At 36.4% G+C, this 16,145-nt stretch overlaps 1 protein-coding gene across 5 annotated transcripts in view; it reads left to right on the forward strand.

The window, feature by feature from the left end:
- LOC149780075 (1-phosphatidylinositol 4,5-bisphosphate phosphodiesterase gamma-1-like) overlaps positions 1-16,145 on the forward strand; it is a 209,858-nt gene that overhangs the window by 86,443 nt on the left and 107,270 nt on the right. For all 5 annotated transcript variants that reach the window (XM_089936833.1, XM_089936830.1, XM_089936832.1 and 2 more), the window contains exons 13-16: positions 3,679-3,764; positions 6,722-6,804; positions 9,418-9,481; positions 14,664-14,737. In XM_089936833.1, the coding sequence (XP_089792959.1) occupies positions 3,679-3,764; positions 6,722-6,804; positions 9,418-9,481; positions 14,664-14,737 (307 nt within the window). The remainder of the gene's footprint in view (positions 1-3,678; positions 3,765-6,721; positions 6,805-9,417; positions 9,482-14,663; positions 14,738-16,145) is intronic.

Below are 16,145 nucleotides of genomic sequence, written 5' to 3' on the forward strand. Positions count from 1 at the left end.
AGGTGATCGCAGATGCATAAGTTTTGCTTCTAAACTGTGGTTGCTGAGTGTCATTGAAAGGTTACTAAAAGCCAGTAACTTAGGACACAATCATACTAATAGCTTCTAAAACACATTTTAAGAAAAATGATTTGACTTTTTAAAAAAAAAGGAAACAAAATTAATCCCTGACATTTATCAACATATATATATTTGATATCAAAGAAAAGAATGTTCTTAATTGCTATTCTATGTCATTTTTTGCCCAACATTTGAAATTCGTGTAATGATTACTTTAGGCTGAATTTATATTCTGCATGGTAATTGGTGTTAGCAGTAACTGCTGGAGAATACTAAAATCTTAGAGGCAAGCTCTGCAATCATTGATTACGGTGGTTTTTATTCTTACCAAGTCATGCTATCTATGTAGATCATTGCCTATAATTCTGTATTATTAGTACCCAGTCATTTGTTATTGTGACACTCTGTTCAAGCAGAGGGTTCCTAAAAATCTTAATACTTTTACAAAAGTCTCTTCAACTTTTGAATTCAAGCAGGTATGCACATCACCATCCTAAAATATCAGAGCTAACATAAGAATTTCTTCACTCTACCAGAAATATGAACTTTTTTATCTTGTTTTCATTTCTTTTAATGGACATGTCCCAGATATGCCCTTGTTTGATTCTTGCTGTGAATGAGGCTTGAATTCTGACATTTTACTGTCAATCTTATCAAGAAAGCATGGTTCTTGTAGCTTGGAATTTTAAGAAAGTTTTAAAAACACCTCTTTATTCATTCTGCCCATTTGTCTATCCATCCATACCCTGTGTCTATCTATCCATTCCCTGTGTGTGTGTGTCCATCCATACCCTGTGTCTATCTATCCATTCCCTGTGTGTGTGTCCATCCATACCATGTGTCTATCTATCCATTCCCTGTGTGTGTGTCTATTCATATCCTGTATCTATCTATCCATTCCCTGTGTGTGTCCATCCATACCCTGTGTCTGTCTATCCATTCCCTGTGTGTGTGTGTATGGGTCCATCCAAACCCTGTGTCTTTCTATACATTCCCTGTGTTTGTGTCCATCCATACCCTGTGTCTATCTATCCATTCCCTCTGTGTGTGTCCATCCAGACCCTTTGTCTGTCCATCCATACCCTGTGTCTATCTATCCATTCCCTGTGTGTGTGTGTCCATTACTGACATATCTTCCTAAACTACTTGGTGGAAATTCATGAAAGATTGTTGTTATGTTGCTCCATTAGTGACCATTGGTGAGAGGGGTGTCATTGGCTTCTGCACCTGGGGTCTCAGGAAGTTTATTAGTGGCAAAATGTAGAAAAGTCACAACTTCAATTATGACATTTTCAAAGATTTTACATTATGACCCCTGTAAGTGTCATTGTGTGTGTGTGTGTGTGTGGGGTGGGGTGGGGTTAATTTGGAATATGCAGTGAAAAGCATTGGGATTTGCAATTGTGTTTGTTCTAGTTAATCTTGTTCCCAGTCAATATCACATAGAAATTTGGCTTTCTGGGTTCTTTTTGCTTGCAGTTTTCTTTGCAAACAGATTTGCCATAGTTTCCCACTTAGAATTGTGTCCTAACTGCAAGCCCAAATCAGCCATTACATAATAGGCTGCTATATAACTGTATATCTTGTCTCAGTTGATGCTTATAATACATTGGCAGATAAACTTTCTGCACAGTTCATACTTGTCATGATATCATACAAATATCAGTGACTCAGATCTGTATTATACACCTCATCTGTTGCTGATATCATGCAAACATCACACATCAGTGTCATTCTACTTGTGTCATTAAGCAATCATCGACTAAGACCTTTAGTGTACACTATTCATTCTACTCCTAACATGCAGCCAAAAAATTAAAGAATCTAATGTATTGGCTAAGGTCTGTGATCAGAACAGTTCATGATATTAGGCAGACTCCAATCTGTAGTCTATGTAGTTCATCTACTTGTGATATCAGGCAACCATTGTTGACTCAGATCTGAGGTCTGCACAGTTCATTCTTCACATGAAAAGATCTAGAGTCTACACATTTGACTCTGCTTGTGAGCTCAAGGAGACTCAGATCTGTAGTCTTCTGCATGGTTCATTCAACTCATGACCTCAAGCAAACATGGATGCAGATCTGTAGTCGACACAGTTCACTCTACTCGTGACATCAAAGCAAAATAACATAGCCTACGATCTGTAGTCTACACAGTTCATTCTACTCATGATATCAAAGCAAAATAACATAGTATTACTCAGATCTGTAGTCTGCACAGTTCATTCTACTCATGATATCAGTTAAACATTATTGAGGTAGATTCGTAGTCTGCATCATTTACCTCATTTTACTTCTGACATAAAGCAAGCATCATAGACTTGGACCTGTAGTCTACATAGTTCATTCTACTCGTGATGTCAAACCAAAATAACATAGACTCAGATCTGTAGTCTACACAATTCATTCTACTCATGACATCAAAGCAAAATAACATAGCCTCAGATCTGTAGTCTACACAGTTCGTTCTACTCATGACATGAAACCAAAATAACATAGACTCAGATCTGTAGTCTACACAGTTCATTCTACCCATGATATCAAAGCAAAATAACATAGACTCAGATCTGTAGTCTACACAGTTCATTCTTCTCATTATATCAGGTAAACATTATAGATGTAGATGAAAATGAAATGAAAATGGCGCTGAAAATTGTGGCTGCCATGGTAGCCATTTTTAAAATCTAGTTATTGCTACTCGTCCTAGAGAGATGGTTATATTAACATGAAGTTAAGACTTCTTATGGTATTTAATTTGTCCTAAATGAAAATGGTGCTGATCTGACTTTTAGTATGTCTGCCATGGCAGCTATCTTAAAAAATCTTTTTATTGCTACTCCTCCAGTATTGATGATCATATTGCCATTGGGTTTTCACCATAAAATTTATAATAATGTAAATGAATGATGTTATGATCTTACATCCAATATGGCTGCCATAGCTGCTACCTGGAAACTCCTGTTCTTGTTCTGAAATATTAAACTTGGTTTCAAGACTTGGCAGTTAAAACCAAGAAATGATCTTACCTTGAATTCCCAGAAATTCTTTGCAGTTATTAGATCATCAAGGGACTCTTGTTCTAGTATTAACAGTGTTTTCATTTTACGCAAAGTACAGCTTTGACTACAACCTGTTTCTCATTTTAACTTGGACCATCTATGATGCTGGACAAAATGAGCATATTTTTCTACCCTTTGTTAGACTATGAAATTTTATTTTTCCTTCTTTATTATTTGATTACCATATATACTCACCTATAACACAAGTCTGACTGCAAACAACATAGATCCTGACCTGCCATAACGTTATGTGCCTGTAGATCACAGTCTTTGTTGTTTGTTCTTCAGATTAATCCTAACAAACTATAGAGATACAGATCTGCTGGTGCATTATGCAACAGCAGATCTGGGTCTGTGCACTTTGCAGTTGGAGTCATCTTATAAGCGAGTATATACTGTAATTTCCGGTGTGATGATATTACTATTTTAATAGTATACAAATTATATGTATGATTAACCAGGTCATGTATGTCATCGTCAGTATGATAATTTGTGAAATAGTAAGATGTTATAATTATTTTGTCGTATATGATAATACACTTGTACATGCATTTCAGTTATCCATTGATACTCTCCATAGAAAATCATTGTACGCTGGGCCAACAGAGAAACATGGCAAATGCCTTCAGGGATACATTTGGAGGTAATAATGTTTTTGGAGATAAAATATTTTTCTTCAAATCCTTACTGTTTATGTTGTGCTTCATTATATCTAGAGTTGACACAGTTCAGATCAATGCAGTAGATTTAATATCAATCCATATAGGATCAGTATAATTGCTGAGTCACTATCTGCAAAGTATACAAAGGAATATGAACTGATCATAAGTAAATTAAGGGACAGATTTGAATAGTTTTGCCTAGCAGTGGATTATAGTCATTAGCTTGGGGGAATGTATAGTATGCCCAGTGTGCCCTCCCTCTTTTGATAAAAGGCAACTAATTTTTGCTCTGGAATGTGTTCAGTGATGATGCCTGTTTGAGACAGTTATGGACTTTGAAAGAGTGGTTTACATAAAAACAATTTGACTTCATATATTCAAGGCTCTACCATTTTTGGCTTTGTCATTGTTTTGCCATTTAGAGGATACTGAAACTTGCTTAGCACTGTATAGCCAGGATTGTACGATATGCCCATAAACACTATGCACACAGCCATATAAATTACAGTTGAACTATCTTTCAAGGTCACAGCTGTTCATTCAAGTAGCATTATGTGTCAACTATAGAAAGGAACCTTGAAAGGTTAGCATATTTATAGTTATAACTTTGGGTAATGTCATATCTGTGCATTGAACCCCTAATCTAAGTATATATTGCATTTCTGAGAAACCTTATGTATGTTGAATTCACTTAACTTGAATCCATCCATCAATGGAGAGCTAAATGTTCATCCCACTCAGATGAAAAAAATGGAGGTTCCTGCTCAGGAACCCATGCTTCACATTCATGAATTAAGAATTCTTGGGATCTATTTTTCTGCTTAAGTGTTAATATTAATTTGCATAAACATGAGATGCTGGTAATTTGAATACATGTAAATCTGGAGTTTACTGCATTCATATTTATTGCCTTACCCACACAATATGCATATTTAAATTGATTATCCCTTTCTGTAACCAGTATTATTCTTATTAATAATTTTATGAATTTATTTTGTTTAAAAAGATGCTATGTGAAATATTTTGGAATATTTTCCTGGCACTATATACTTGCAGATAAGTCAGATCCAACTGCAAGCAGCATCTACCCTGATCTGTTGTTGCATAGTGTGCCAGCAGATAAGGGTGTGTTCTTTGTTCTACATATTGCTCATTACAAACTGTGTAGACCCAGATCTGCTAGTACATAATGAGACAGCAGATCTGGTTCTTTGAAGTTTGCGGTTGGATTTATTAAAGTATTATTGTGATACAGATTCATAATTCATAATTTGAGACCTGTATTCAGCTTAAAGATTATAAAAAAAGACATTTTAGCACTCTAATCATAGACAGCCCTACTAGCTTATGGAATGGTCATCTGTCTTTTTAGTACAAGTTTGTTATCACTGTAACCTAAACAACTGGGAGGATTGTCACAAAACTTTACAACCACATTCATCCTAAGAACTAGTTGGTCATAAATGAAAATGGTGCCCATTGGACAGGTAATATGTCTGCCATGACAGCCATCTTGGAAATATTATTGCTGTTACTCCTACTCATGGGATTTTCTCAGAATGACTTATAATGTCTGGTTGATCCTAAATGAAAATGGCACCAAACTGACAGCCAATAAGGCTGCAACTGTTTCCATATTGAAAATGTTTTTATTGATACTCCACAATAGATGATCATATTGATATAAAGTATTCACCAAAAAGACTTTTTATGATGCCTGTTGGTCTTAAATGAAAATGGTGCTCCTTGAACATTCATTATGGCCATATTGAAAATCTTTGCTGCTCCTTCTGAAATTAGTTGTATCAATGTGGGGTATTTTCACTATGGCTTCTTGGGTATCTTTTGTCCTAAATGAAAATTACCAATATAATGTCCAATATGGCCACATAGTGGCCATCTTGAAGATCTGATCACCAACATGTCTGCACTTCTGTGCAGGAGTTTTGAAAATCAGACCTAATTCAACTTGTGGTAACGTCAAAGGCCATTGTGTGACTTTTTTTAATGCTTTTAGTTCATGAACACTGTGACTTGTATATATACCAATGAATTTTGAGCAGAATTTGTATTTAGCTCCATTCCATTGATAGTATTCTGACATTGATTTTTAAGGTCAAAGGTCATAAATTGTGAATTTAGCTTTGCTAACTTGTAAGCATGAAACCACAAACAAGTATGAGTGGATTTATATTATTTAACCAGTTTCTGGATGTATCTCTAAAATACCTTGTATAATATTCATGTCCCTCCCCCATATTACTTTTTGATTCAACTAGACCTAGGATGTAGTTATATCTTGATAATGATTGAGACATGTTTAGTGATCTTCTGTCAATGATATATGGCTTAGGGTCAAAGGTCATTGCAAAGAATTTTGTTCTGCACTTAAATGTACCTTGTGAACATGCAAGAAAAGTTTGGTCTTTTAAAATCATATTTTTATATATTTAGGTTCTCAGGAATATCAGAGATTGTTTCAGTATTCATCTGTTAAAAAGAAGAAACTATCTTATCTTAGGTTCTTGGAAGCCATTGGATCATCAGTTCCTACAATGGAGTCTTGCTGTATTTTGAGACAGTTGTTGAATATAGTTAAAAGGAGTAATAGTCTTTTTAATCTGTAATGGCCGTCCTTACAATATCATTTTGTAGGATGGCCGTCCTTACAATATCATTCTGTAGGCTGGCTGTCCTTTCAATATCATTCTGTAGGATGGCCGTCCTTTCTATATCATGCTGTAGGCTGGCCGTCCTTAATATCATTCTGTAGGCTGGCCGTCCTTACAATATCGTTCTGTAGGATGGCCGTCCTTACAATATCATGCTGTAGGCTGGCCGTCTTTACAATATCATTCTGTAGGATGGCCGTCCTTACAATATCATTCTGTATTACTGTGAAATTTGTTGAAAATACTAACAATATCTTCTTTTTCAGAAATGTTACTTACTGAACCCATAAGTCGTGATGCCACAGAACTACCCTCACCAGAACAGCTCAAATTCAAGATCATTCTCAAGGTTTGTTGAGTGTGTTCTTTATTGCTACATTGATTGAGCTCAGTGCCATATATATATAAATAAAAAATTTAAATGAAGCAAAATTTGTTTGTACTAGTGGGAGAAGTATGGAATTGAGTTTAGTTTTGAGAAATCTAGTACATTGTGTAGGGAATGTGATTATTTGCTCATTTGTTTGAAGTAGAGGATAACAACAGTAGTGCTCAATTGGTTTGCGCACCTGCACAGATAAAATCATATACTTTTATACAGCCTCAGTGGATCTCAACCATTCTTTCTTCCTAGATTATAGTCAAAAGTTTGGAGTGGTTTCATAATACCTACCATCCTGTGGAGGGGTCTGAGAGGGCTAATTTATACATGTACATTGTTGGTAATGTTTTTTTAAGTTATTTGGGGATTTTTTATATATAATTATAACAAATAGTTCACAGAATTTCATGTTGTATGTTGCACAACTTAAAATGAATCAAATTCAGTACAAATTTATTCAAATGATTATTTTATAAATGCATAAAACTTTGGTGGTTGCTATCACTTAGTCAAGAAGTTTAAAGTTTTAAAAAATGATTGACAATATTAAACAGAAACTTATAAAATTATGCCCAGAACATTGAGAAGTATTCAATTTATTAATTTTGTTGTTGAAGAAAAGGCTTTCTATTCAGTGTCATCTTTTTCATGTGTTCAATATCTTTATAGCTGCCAACCATCAAGATTTTGGCATGAATTTCACAACTTTTTCAGTGATTCACAAATTCACATTACATGCAAAAAAAATCACAAATTCCCCAATTCTCAGTTATTTTAAATCTTTAATAAAATAACCAATTTCCTGTTAATCGCTAGTCGTGATATTGGCATTTGCTGAAACGGTCTGGTACTGCTAGTCACAATGTTAGTGGAACTATAGCTGATTGGTACAGTTGGCCTGGTAGCAGGCATTTTAGCATATTTTAATCAATATATATAAGAGTAGTTTTACAAATGCTTTTGAGAAAAACTTGGGCCTATCCAGAATTTTGCTCTGCGCATGCGCCAAAAACACATTTAATTATCATTCTGCACCGCATCTTGAAAATGTCTTCACCAACAAGGAAAAAGAAATGTATTGCATAAAAAGTGAAGTTTAGTTTGGAATATACCAAAAATTGGCCATGCATTCTGCCATCAAACATCGATATGCATCATGCTTTTTGCATACAGTGTGCCACAAATTTTAGCATTGGGCATGGTGGCAGAGATGATGTGAGGAAGCACATTGATAGTGAAAAGCACATAGAGACTGGGAAAATTAAGAACTCACAGCAGATTTCAGCTCTCAATGGAAGACCTGCAAGCTACCAATGCTAAAGCATTGTTTGTGAGTTTTCTTGTTGAACACAATCTACCTTTGTTAGCTGGAGACCAGTGCTAAACATTTGTTCCGACAAATATTCCCAGACTCGAAGATTGCTTCACGAATTCAAGTAAAAATTCACTAGTTTTTATCCCTATTTTCACTAATTGCGAGCCTGAAGGGTTGGCAACTATGTGTATCTTGCTCACCGTTTCATATATGGCAGTTATGGTATCGAAGATGGGGTTGAGTTGTTAGTGGCAACAGTTACAAGCTTTGCATCCCTGCCATTACGGTAGTAAACTTTAAAGAAACTCAGAATCAGCAGAATAAAGTGACTGGGAAAACCATATTAATGGACATAGTGCAGCTGTTATCTTTGTAAGCTTTAGTTGTGTTTTCACAGTATTGGATAACACATATAAACATATACAACAACAAGATTACAAACAAACACCATGAAATTACAAAACAGGAATTATTAAGGATGTAAACATTATTATTTCTTTAACGCTGTTCTTGTAGTTGAAATAGGCAAGTTTTAAGAGCACTCTTGAATGAGGGTACAGTGTCCTTGTGTCTAAGATCAAAGGGCAATTTGTTCCACATAGCTTGGCCTTGGTAAGCAAAAGAATGTTTTCCATATGACTTCATTTTAACAGTGGAGACAATGAGAATACAAGTGTTGGAGGAGGGTCAGATAAGTATATTGGACTGGAGCCAGTCAGCGAACTGTAGGATAGTAAAGAGATTTTGTGTTTGATTCTGAATTGAATGGGTACCCAGTGAATGTTATGAAGCAGGGAGTAGGTGTGCTCAGTTCTCTGATGAGCTGAGCAGGTGAGTTTCGAACTTTTCAGAGCTTCTCTAGTAGATATGAGATGAATCAGAAGTGAATTACAGTAGTCCAGTCTTGAAAGTACAAGTGTTTTAGTGGCATCAACCAAAAGAAAGTTGTGAACAGAGCTGATTAGTGACATCAACCAAAAGAAAATTGTGAACAGAGCTGATGTGTTTCAACTCTAGATATGCATCCTTGCATATGTTCATGACATGTTGTTGTAATGAGAGTATGCTTGAGAGTGACACCTAGGTTTTGTACTGACTGTGTAAATTTAAGGTTGGCATTGCCGACATTTACTGTTTGAGGTAAAGGAACATTGATATTCCATCATTACAGAACCTGTGCATAAATAGTCTTGTACACCAAAAGTGCATAATTATTTATATTTCATTTGAAAAAAATGAAATTTGTATTGTTTTATGAATTGCAGCACAAGAAACTACCTGCAGATGGCACTACGATAGAAAATGATTCAAGATACATGCTTGATGACAGTAAGTATGACTATTCGAATATGATAAAAATCATTAACTGTAGATAACTGTCTCAGTGCAGACATACTGCCTGCCTTTGTTCACTGCCCAGCACAGTTTTGCTTAAATAATTGCACCCTTCACATGAAGTTCTTCTATCACTTCGCTCTTCTGTTTCTGAAGATTTACACGCACCATCGTAATTCAACAGTCTGACAATGCTCAGAGTAGATTTGGCCATTTTGTTGCTAAGGTTTTCATGCCTCTTCTTCTGTTGGCCGCTGTGGACTCTTTTCAGTTCCCTCATCAGTCGATCATTTAGTTAAGAAGTTGTGACCCTTGTCACTGGAGTAGAAGACCATGGTAGTTGAGTCGAGTTGAAGCCGACAGTTGCCACTCTGATAACAACATTCTACTTTGGCATTAACTTCAGCATGACTGGTTGTCGGAAAGGCCCCGTCTAAAAGTCACCTTTGTGACTAAAGCAACATAGTGTTGTTCTACACTTTACAAAGGTGGTGGCAATTGTCAATAAGTTTCTTCTTTGCTAGAGTGTATCACCCTTCATAGCCCTGACACGAAAAATGCTATAAATGAGCATAAGTCTCTGTCCCCATGTTGGACTCATAGGTGGGTGGATAGCACAGATGATGGAATAATCTGATGTAATGGAAAATTCAACTAAAACTTCAATCAGCAGTGTGAAACCTGGTTTCAAAAAGGACCAGAAATAATTATTGATTCAAATGAGGAAACTTGTTGGAGTCAGGACATTGGATCCAATCATGATGTCCAAAAACTAACTGAGCTGATAGCTAAAGCAATTCTGGGCTTAGCAGAAGAGCCAAGAAGCGTTTTAAAACATAATTCTGGCCAACTACTTGTTGAGTGTAACTGCAAGCTCACTTGGACAATCTGCCATATTTGCCAGCCTATAAGTCGAAACTTTTTGCCAGGACATCTGGAGTTCATCTTGTACTACAAAATTGTTTTGAGTATGGATTGTGTCATCAAAATTGTATCGTCATATGTCATGTAATTTTTCATATTTTTTCCAAAGCGTGAAAAATATTGTGTAAGAAAATTATCACTTTGGGAAGAGATCATGTACAAAAAGTATAGGACCTGACATTTGGAAGGATTTGAAAATTGTTTACATGATCATCAGTATTAAATTAGATGCATTATATATTTTTGTGCATATTGCTAAAGCACTATAATATATGTTGTTCAAATATGATTACATATACATATTTTATAATAGACAAGTTAGAAAATGAATAACCATGATAAAAACATAGGTATTCATTCACAGTTTTCTTCTAGTACTGTGTGATCAGAATAAAACATGCCCCAATATAAGATTGAGAGGAGGCAAATATGGTACTTTGCTCTGAAAGCATTTTGAGGAGAGACCCGTTTAGATATTTCCGTACAAATCTCTAAATTTGTCAAGAGGATCTTGAGATTTGGATGGCAGTGGTGAGGATGAGACGCTCTCAGAAATCTACCAAGTGAATTGATAATGGCAAGTTGATTCCCCCACTTACATCCTGATGTTCTTTGACTGGGTCACTTTGCTTGCATTGATCAAAGTTGGGTTCTTCAACATCCCTGTAGATCCCTTCATTCCTAATTCTCTGCAGTATCACATCTGCCAGAAATATGGTCACTACAAAGATGGAGGCTAGCGGAAACCGGTCTGTTCCAGATATGGGCAGGAGAGTCGCATTGGATCATATTTCTCATAGACAGTCTCTTGCCAGGCAGAACATTTGTCGTGCTACTGAGACTGTACTGAGTGGAAACTCAAGAGGAGATCCGGAGTGTGAAATGGGAGAAAGGCATGAACTTTTCGGAGGACTTGAAATTTGTGGAAGTTCTTAACACACCTGGCAAATCCTACACAAATGCAGCTAAAGTATAGAAGAAACCTACAAATACAGACGGTCAATAGTTGAATCAAATTCAATCTTGATGCCACCAAAACATGTGCTAGCAGATACACAGACTTTGAGTGAGGTTGATAACTTAATGAATGTGACAGTTTAACAATTAGGAACCTTATGAAAACCCACCTAAATCCAGCCCTTAGATAAAGCAGCAAACCACTGGCCCCAGTGGATAAACCTGGTCTACCTAAGGAGCAACAGATGGCTTGTACCAGCGAAGTCCTTGCTGCAATTTATACTGGTCATTATTAAGATCAGACTTTACTCTGGCTTGATTGTGTTTGGATCAGCTTGTAAGATCAGACATTGTGTATGGATCAGCTTGTAAGATCAGACATTATGTGTGGATCAGCTTGTAAGATTAGACATTGTGTATGGATCAGCTTATAACATCAGACATTGTGTATGGATCCGCTTATAAGATCAGACATTGTGTATGGATCATCTTGTAAGATCAGACATTGTGTATGGATCATCTTGTAAGATCAGACATTGTGTATGGATCAGCTTTTAAGATCAGACTTTACTATGACTTAATTGTGTGTGGATCAGCTTGTAAGATCAGACATTGTGTATGGATCAGCTTGTAAGATCAGACATTGTGTATGGATCAGCTTTTAAGATCAGACTTTACTATGGCTTAATTGTGTTTGGATCAGCTTGTAAGATCAGACATTGTGTATGGATCAGCTTGTAAGATCAGACATTGTGGATAAGCTTGTAAGATCAGACATATTGTGTGGATCAGCTTGTAAGATCAGACATATTGTGTGGATCAGCTTGTAAGATCAGACATTGTGTATGGATCGGCTTGTAAGATCAGACTTCATTATGGCTTAAATTATATATGGATCGGCTTGTAAGATCAGACTTCATTATGGCTTGATTATGTATGGATCAGCTTGTAAGATCAGACTTCATTATGGCTTGATTGTGTGGGGATCACCTTTTAAGATCAAACGTCATTATGGCTTGATTGTGTATGGATCAGCTTGTAAGATCCAACTTCGTTTTTTTTTTTTTCAAGCTTAATCATTAATCGTCACGGTATAACACTTACTTGTTGAGGTGCCATAAAACGACAATACATGCATACATACATAATTAAGAAAGTTCAGCTATTTATCAGGAAATTTTCAGTCTGATTGAGTTTCTGCTCTACCTTATTGACTTTAACTCTCCCTCAAGACCAAAGTAATAATGGTCTGTTCCTTTTACAGCAGCTACTGCCAGCAATTTTAACTCAAAGATCTCAGGTCTCTTAACCAGTGCATTCGGGCACCTGATTTTAGAACAGAGACCCAGTTGATTAGTCCTCAGTGTTGTTCAGGAGGGAGATTTTGCAGACAGCTTATACCACCAAGATGCGTATCGTTATATTCCCATTCACAGGTGTTTCTGCAAGTTCTTGAACTTTGCTTTCAAGGACAGTGTAGCAGAACATTGGTACCAGTCCAAGTTCAGTATAGATCTCGGTTCTTCTGGGTCTGTACCAGAATCAAGGGATGTATCAAACATTCAGAACTATTGCCAAATCCTAGACAAAAAATCACCCAAATGACAATCCACAAAAGCACCAGGTGGCCATAAAAGTTCTTGTTTTGTGCCTGCTTTGTCTGCAAGAACAAACCTGATCTACATCTTTCTAGCCCTAATTCATCTGAGCATGGAGTGCAAAACCTCTTTGAATTGAGTTGTCACCATGAATGAATCTTGCAGATCATCTCGATGATGTCTTCCTTCTTTTCAGATAGTTGGATTTCAACCTGGGAATTTCTTTGCCTCATGAGTTTTCAGTTTTACATTGCTTGTTCCTGGGACCCCTGCAGATGATCCTTCTATCGCAGTGATGGCCAAATCATTACTCATTAGGATGTTCAGACATATCCCCAATGAAAACCTTGATAAAACAGATTCTTTCTCCATCTTTTAACTCTGAGACTTTTCATTCTGAACAGCTCGATTTAACCTGATGGAAACTGTATCAGCAGCACAGAAATCCCAGGTCACAAAGCAGCTTGGCAATGGTGCAGGTCACTTTCTCTCAGCTGGAATTGCAGGTCAGAACATTTTTTCTCAAGGCTGCACCCATTTGTTGTGATCTGCTAACCTAGCCTTGCCTACATCTCATGTGAGATTCTAAGATGCTTTATGTATGTTGGGAAACTGGAGCCAGGGCCAGTAAAAGGATATAACTCTCCGTGCCTCCTACCTTTATTCTTAACATATTTTAATTGGCTAATGTCCTTAAAGAACTACATTTTTTTTGAGAGAAATATGCTTCTTGATAATATTTAACTAATCATAATGTGGCATACCCAAGCCTCGCATGGAGTTAAATCCATGCTCCAGTACCATTGGATGCTTGATGGGATTTGGCATCAGTTCTTCTGTTCAAGAGCAGACCACTCTCATCTGATTTATATTTTGGCAAGCTGATGCTGGTTTTAGCATTTTTATGACAACAATGAGCTTAAAGATGTTAATGTCTTTTTTATCATCAGAGGGCTGGATTGCAAGGTAGTGAATGTTAACCAGATATAATCGGCAAGTATTTTTGAAGTAGGGTCTATTCTAGGATGCACAATTGCAAGATTCACACAAAGTTCTAAAATTATGCCCCAAAAATCAGTAGAATTTATGAAAATTTTGCATTATATTTTCAAGCACTACTCTTTTATTTTCAAGCACAACTCTACTCAGAAAATTCACCCCTTTATTTTAGTTGATGGTGGAATTTTCCTCCTAAAATTTCAGTTTCAGAAAAGACCTGGCTAAAGAAACACATTTTACTAGAAGAATTGCTTTCTATTTTATTCTCTACCATTGTATTGTGTTTTGATATTTTGAGTTTAAAAGTGTATTGACTTGCTTATAAGCCCAGTCCAGCTGCAAACAGCATAGACCCTTAGCTGCTGTTGCACAATGCCCTTTCAGATCATGTCTTTACTGCTAGCAAACTGCACAGACCCAGACCTGCCAGCCTATTTTATAATGGCAGATCATGGCGTGTGTTTGTTCTACAGATTACTGCTATCAAATTGCATAGATAAAGATCTGCCAGCCTGTTTTATGATGGCAGATCTGGGTCGATGCAGTTTGCATTGGACTTTACTTAGAAGCACATATATACAGTGTCAGTTTTAATCATTTGCAAACCAGAGGCTTAGACCCAAGATTGACTCTTAGTGATGCGGCTGATGTGGCAGAATACAAGTGATTCACTGTCTAAATGTTTGCTTGTCTTTCAGATGCAAGAGAGGGGGATCTTAGCAACTCTGTGAAGAATGGAATAATGTACATGGAGGACCTGCTAGAACCAGGGGTTAGTATATTCCATTTTTCCTATCCATCCTACCCTAAACCCATTCCATCAACAGAGACTTGTAGCATCTTGACTGACTGTTGATAAAGGGTGAAAGGCTGTGTCTGTGAAAATTTTTACATGAAATTGGCTCACTTTGTGGCGCACTTTTGGAGTCAGAAATTGTATCATTTCACTTTATATTAGGATTACCATATTTGCCTTTCTCTTTATACTACTATTGCCTCTGGGTTATGTCCCTTTGTTGGACTATATGGTCAAGTCATAGGACATGACACTGGTAGGGGCGTATAGTGTTACCCTTATATGTCTGTTCACCTGTTCATCTGTCTGCCCATCAATACATTATACCTTGGTTAAAGTTTGTAATAAGGTCATTTCAGGCACTAGGATAGGATATCTTTATTCTGCCAATACACCTCTTATCATCTTTTATGTCAATAACCTTTTACCCAATTTACTGCATATTTGGAATATTACATTATCACATAATCACCTGACTGTTCACATTTGTAATATTTTATATTGGGTCAAGAAGTAGGGTACTTTTTGGTTTAGTTCTATGTTTTATTAGCAACTTGTATTACAATAGTTCTTGCTGCAAACAACATATACCCATATCTGCTGTTGCATAATGAACTGACTGGTACCTTGTTTTCATTGTCGTATTAATGGGTTAGCTGGATAAATTCACTGAAGAATTAGGGTTAGGTAGAACTGCAACTTAACAAAAGGAAGGGAAGCCTAATCTTGTAACTACCTGCATATAAAAACTACCTGTCTCCAAAAGAGATATTTCCATTGGTACATTTAAGCATAAAATTAAATTTTTTCCTCATATATAAAAAATCACCTGGTCACCATTTATAGATGATATCTTGAATTTTTTAAATACAGGTTTGAATGTTTACAGCAGTGACTTATTTCCAATAAGCAATGCCTGATGCAGTCCTAATATTAGGGCTGTTCCATTTAAATGTACCTGGTACCCAGGAAAGGCAGTTTTTAAAAAATATATGCCATGGTACTTTGATTTGGAGAGATCATATTAAAATGATAAGAAAATTCTAAATTGCTTCTATGGGTGAATACCCCACTTTAAAAGTGCCTTCCCTGGGTCCCGTGTATGTTTTAATGGAACAGCTGTTAAACACTAGCAGGTGACAATGGTTTCTACAGTTTATACCATGTTAGACTGGTACGGCATCTGCACACTTGCCCATGAATAGATATTATAACAGATTGAAGCATGGTTTATACCATATTAGACTACTGCATCTGAACACATGTCCATGCTTAGATATTATGATTGATTGAAGCATGGTTTATACTGTGTTATGGTCCCTAGATGGCCGAGTGATATAAGGTGCTTGCCTTTACAGATCTTTCACACGTCATCTGTGACTGC

Source organism: Sinohyriopsis cumingii, chromosome 16, assembly GCF_028554795.1.
Source record: "Sinohyriopsis cumingii isolate HCF-2022 chromosome 16, ASM2855479v2, whole genome shotgun sequence".
Lineage (NCBI taxonomy): Eukaryota > Metazoa > Mollusca > Bivalvia > Unionida > Unionidae > Sinohyriopsis > Sinohyriopsis cumingii.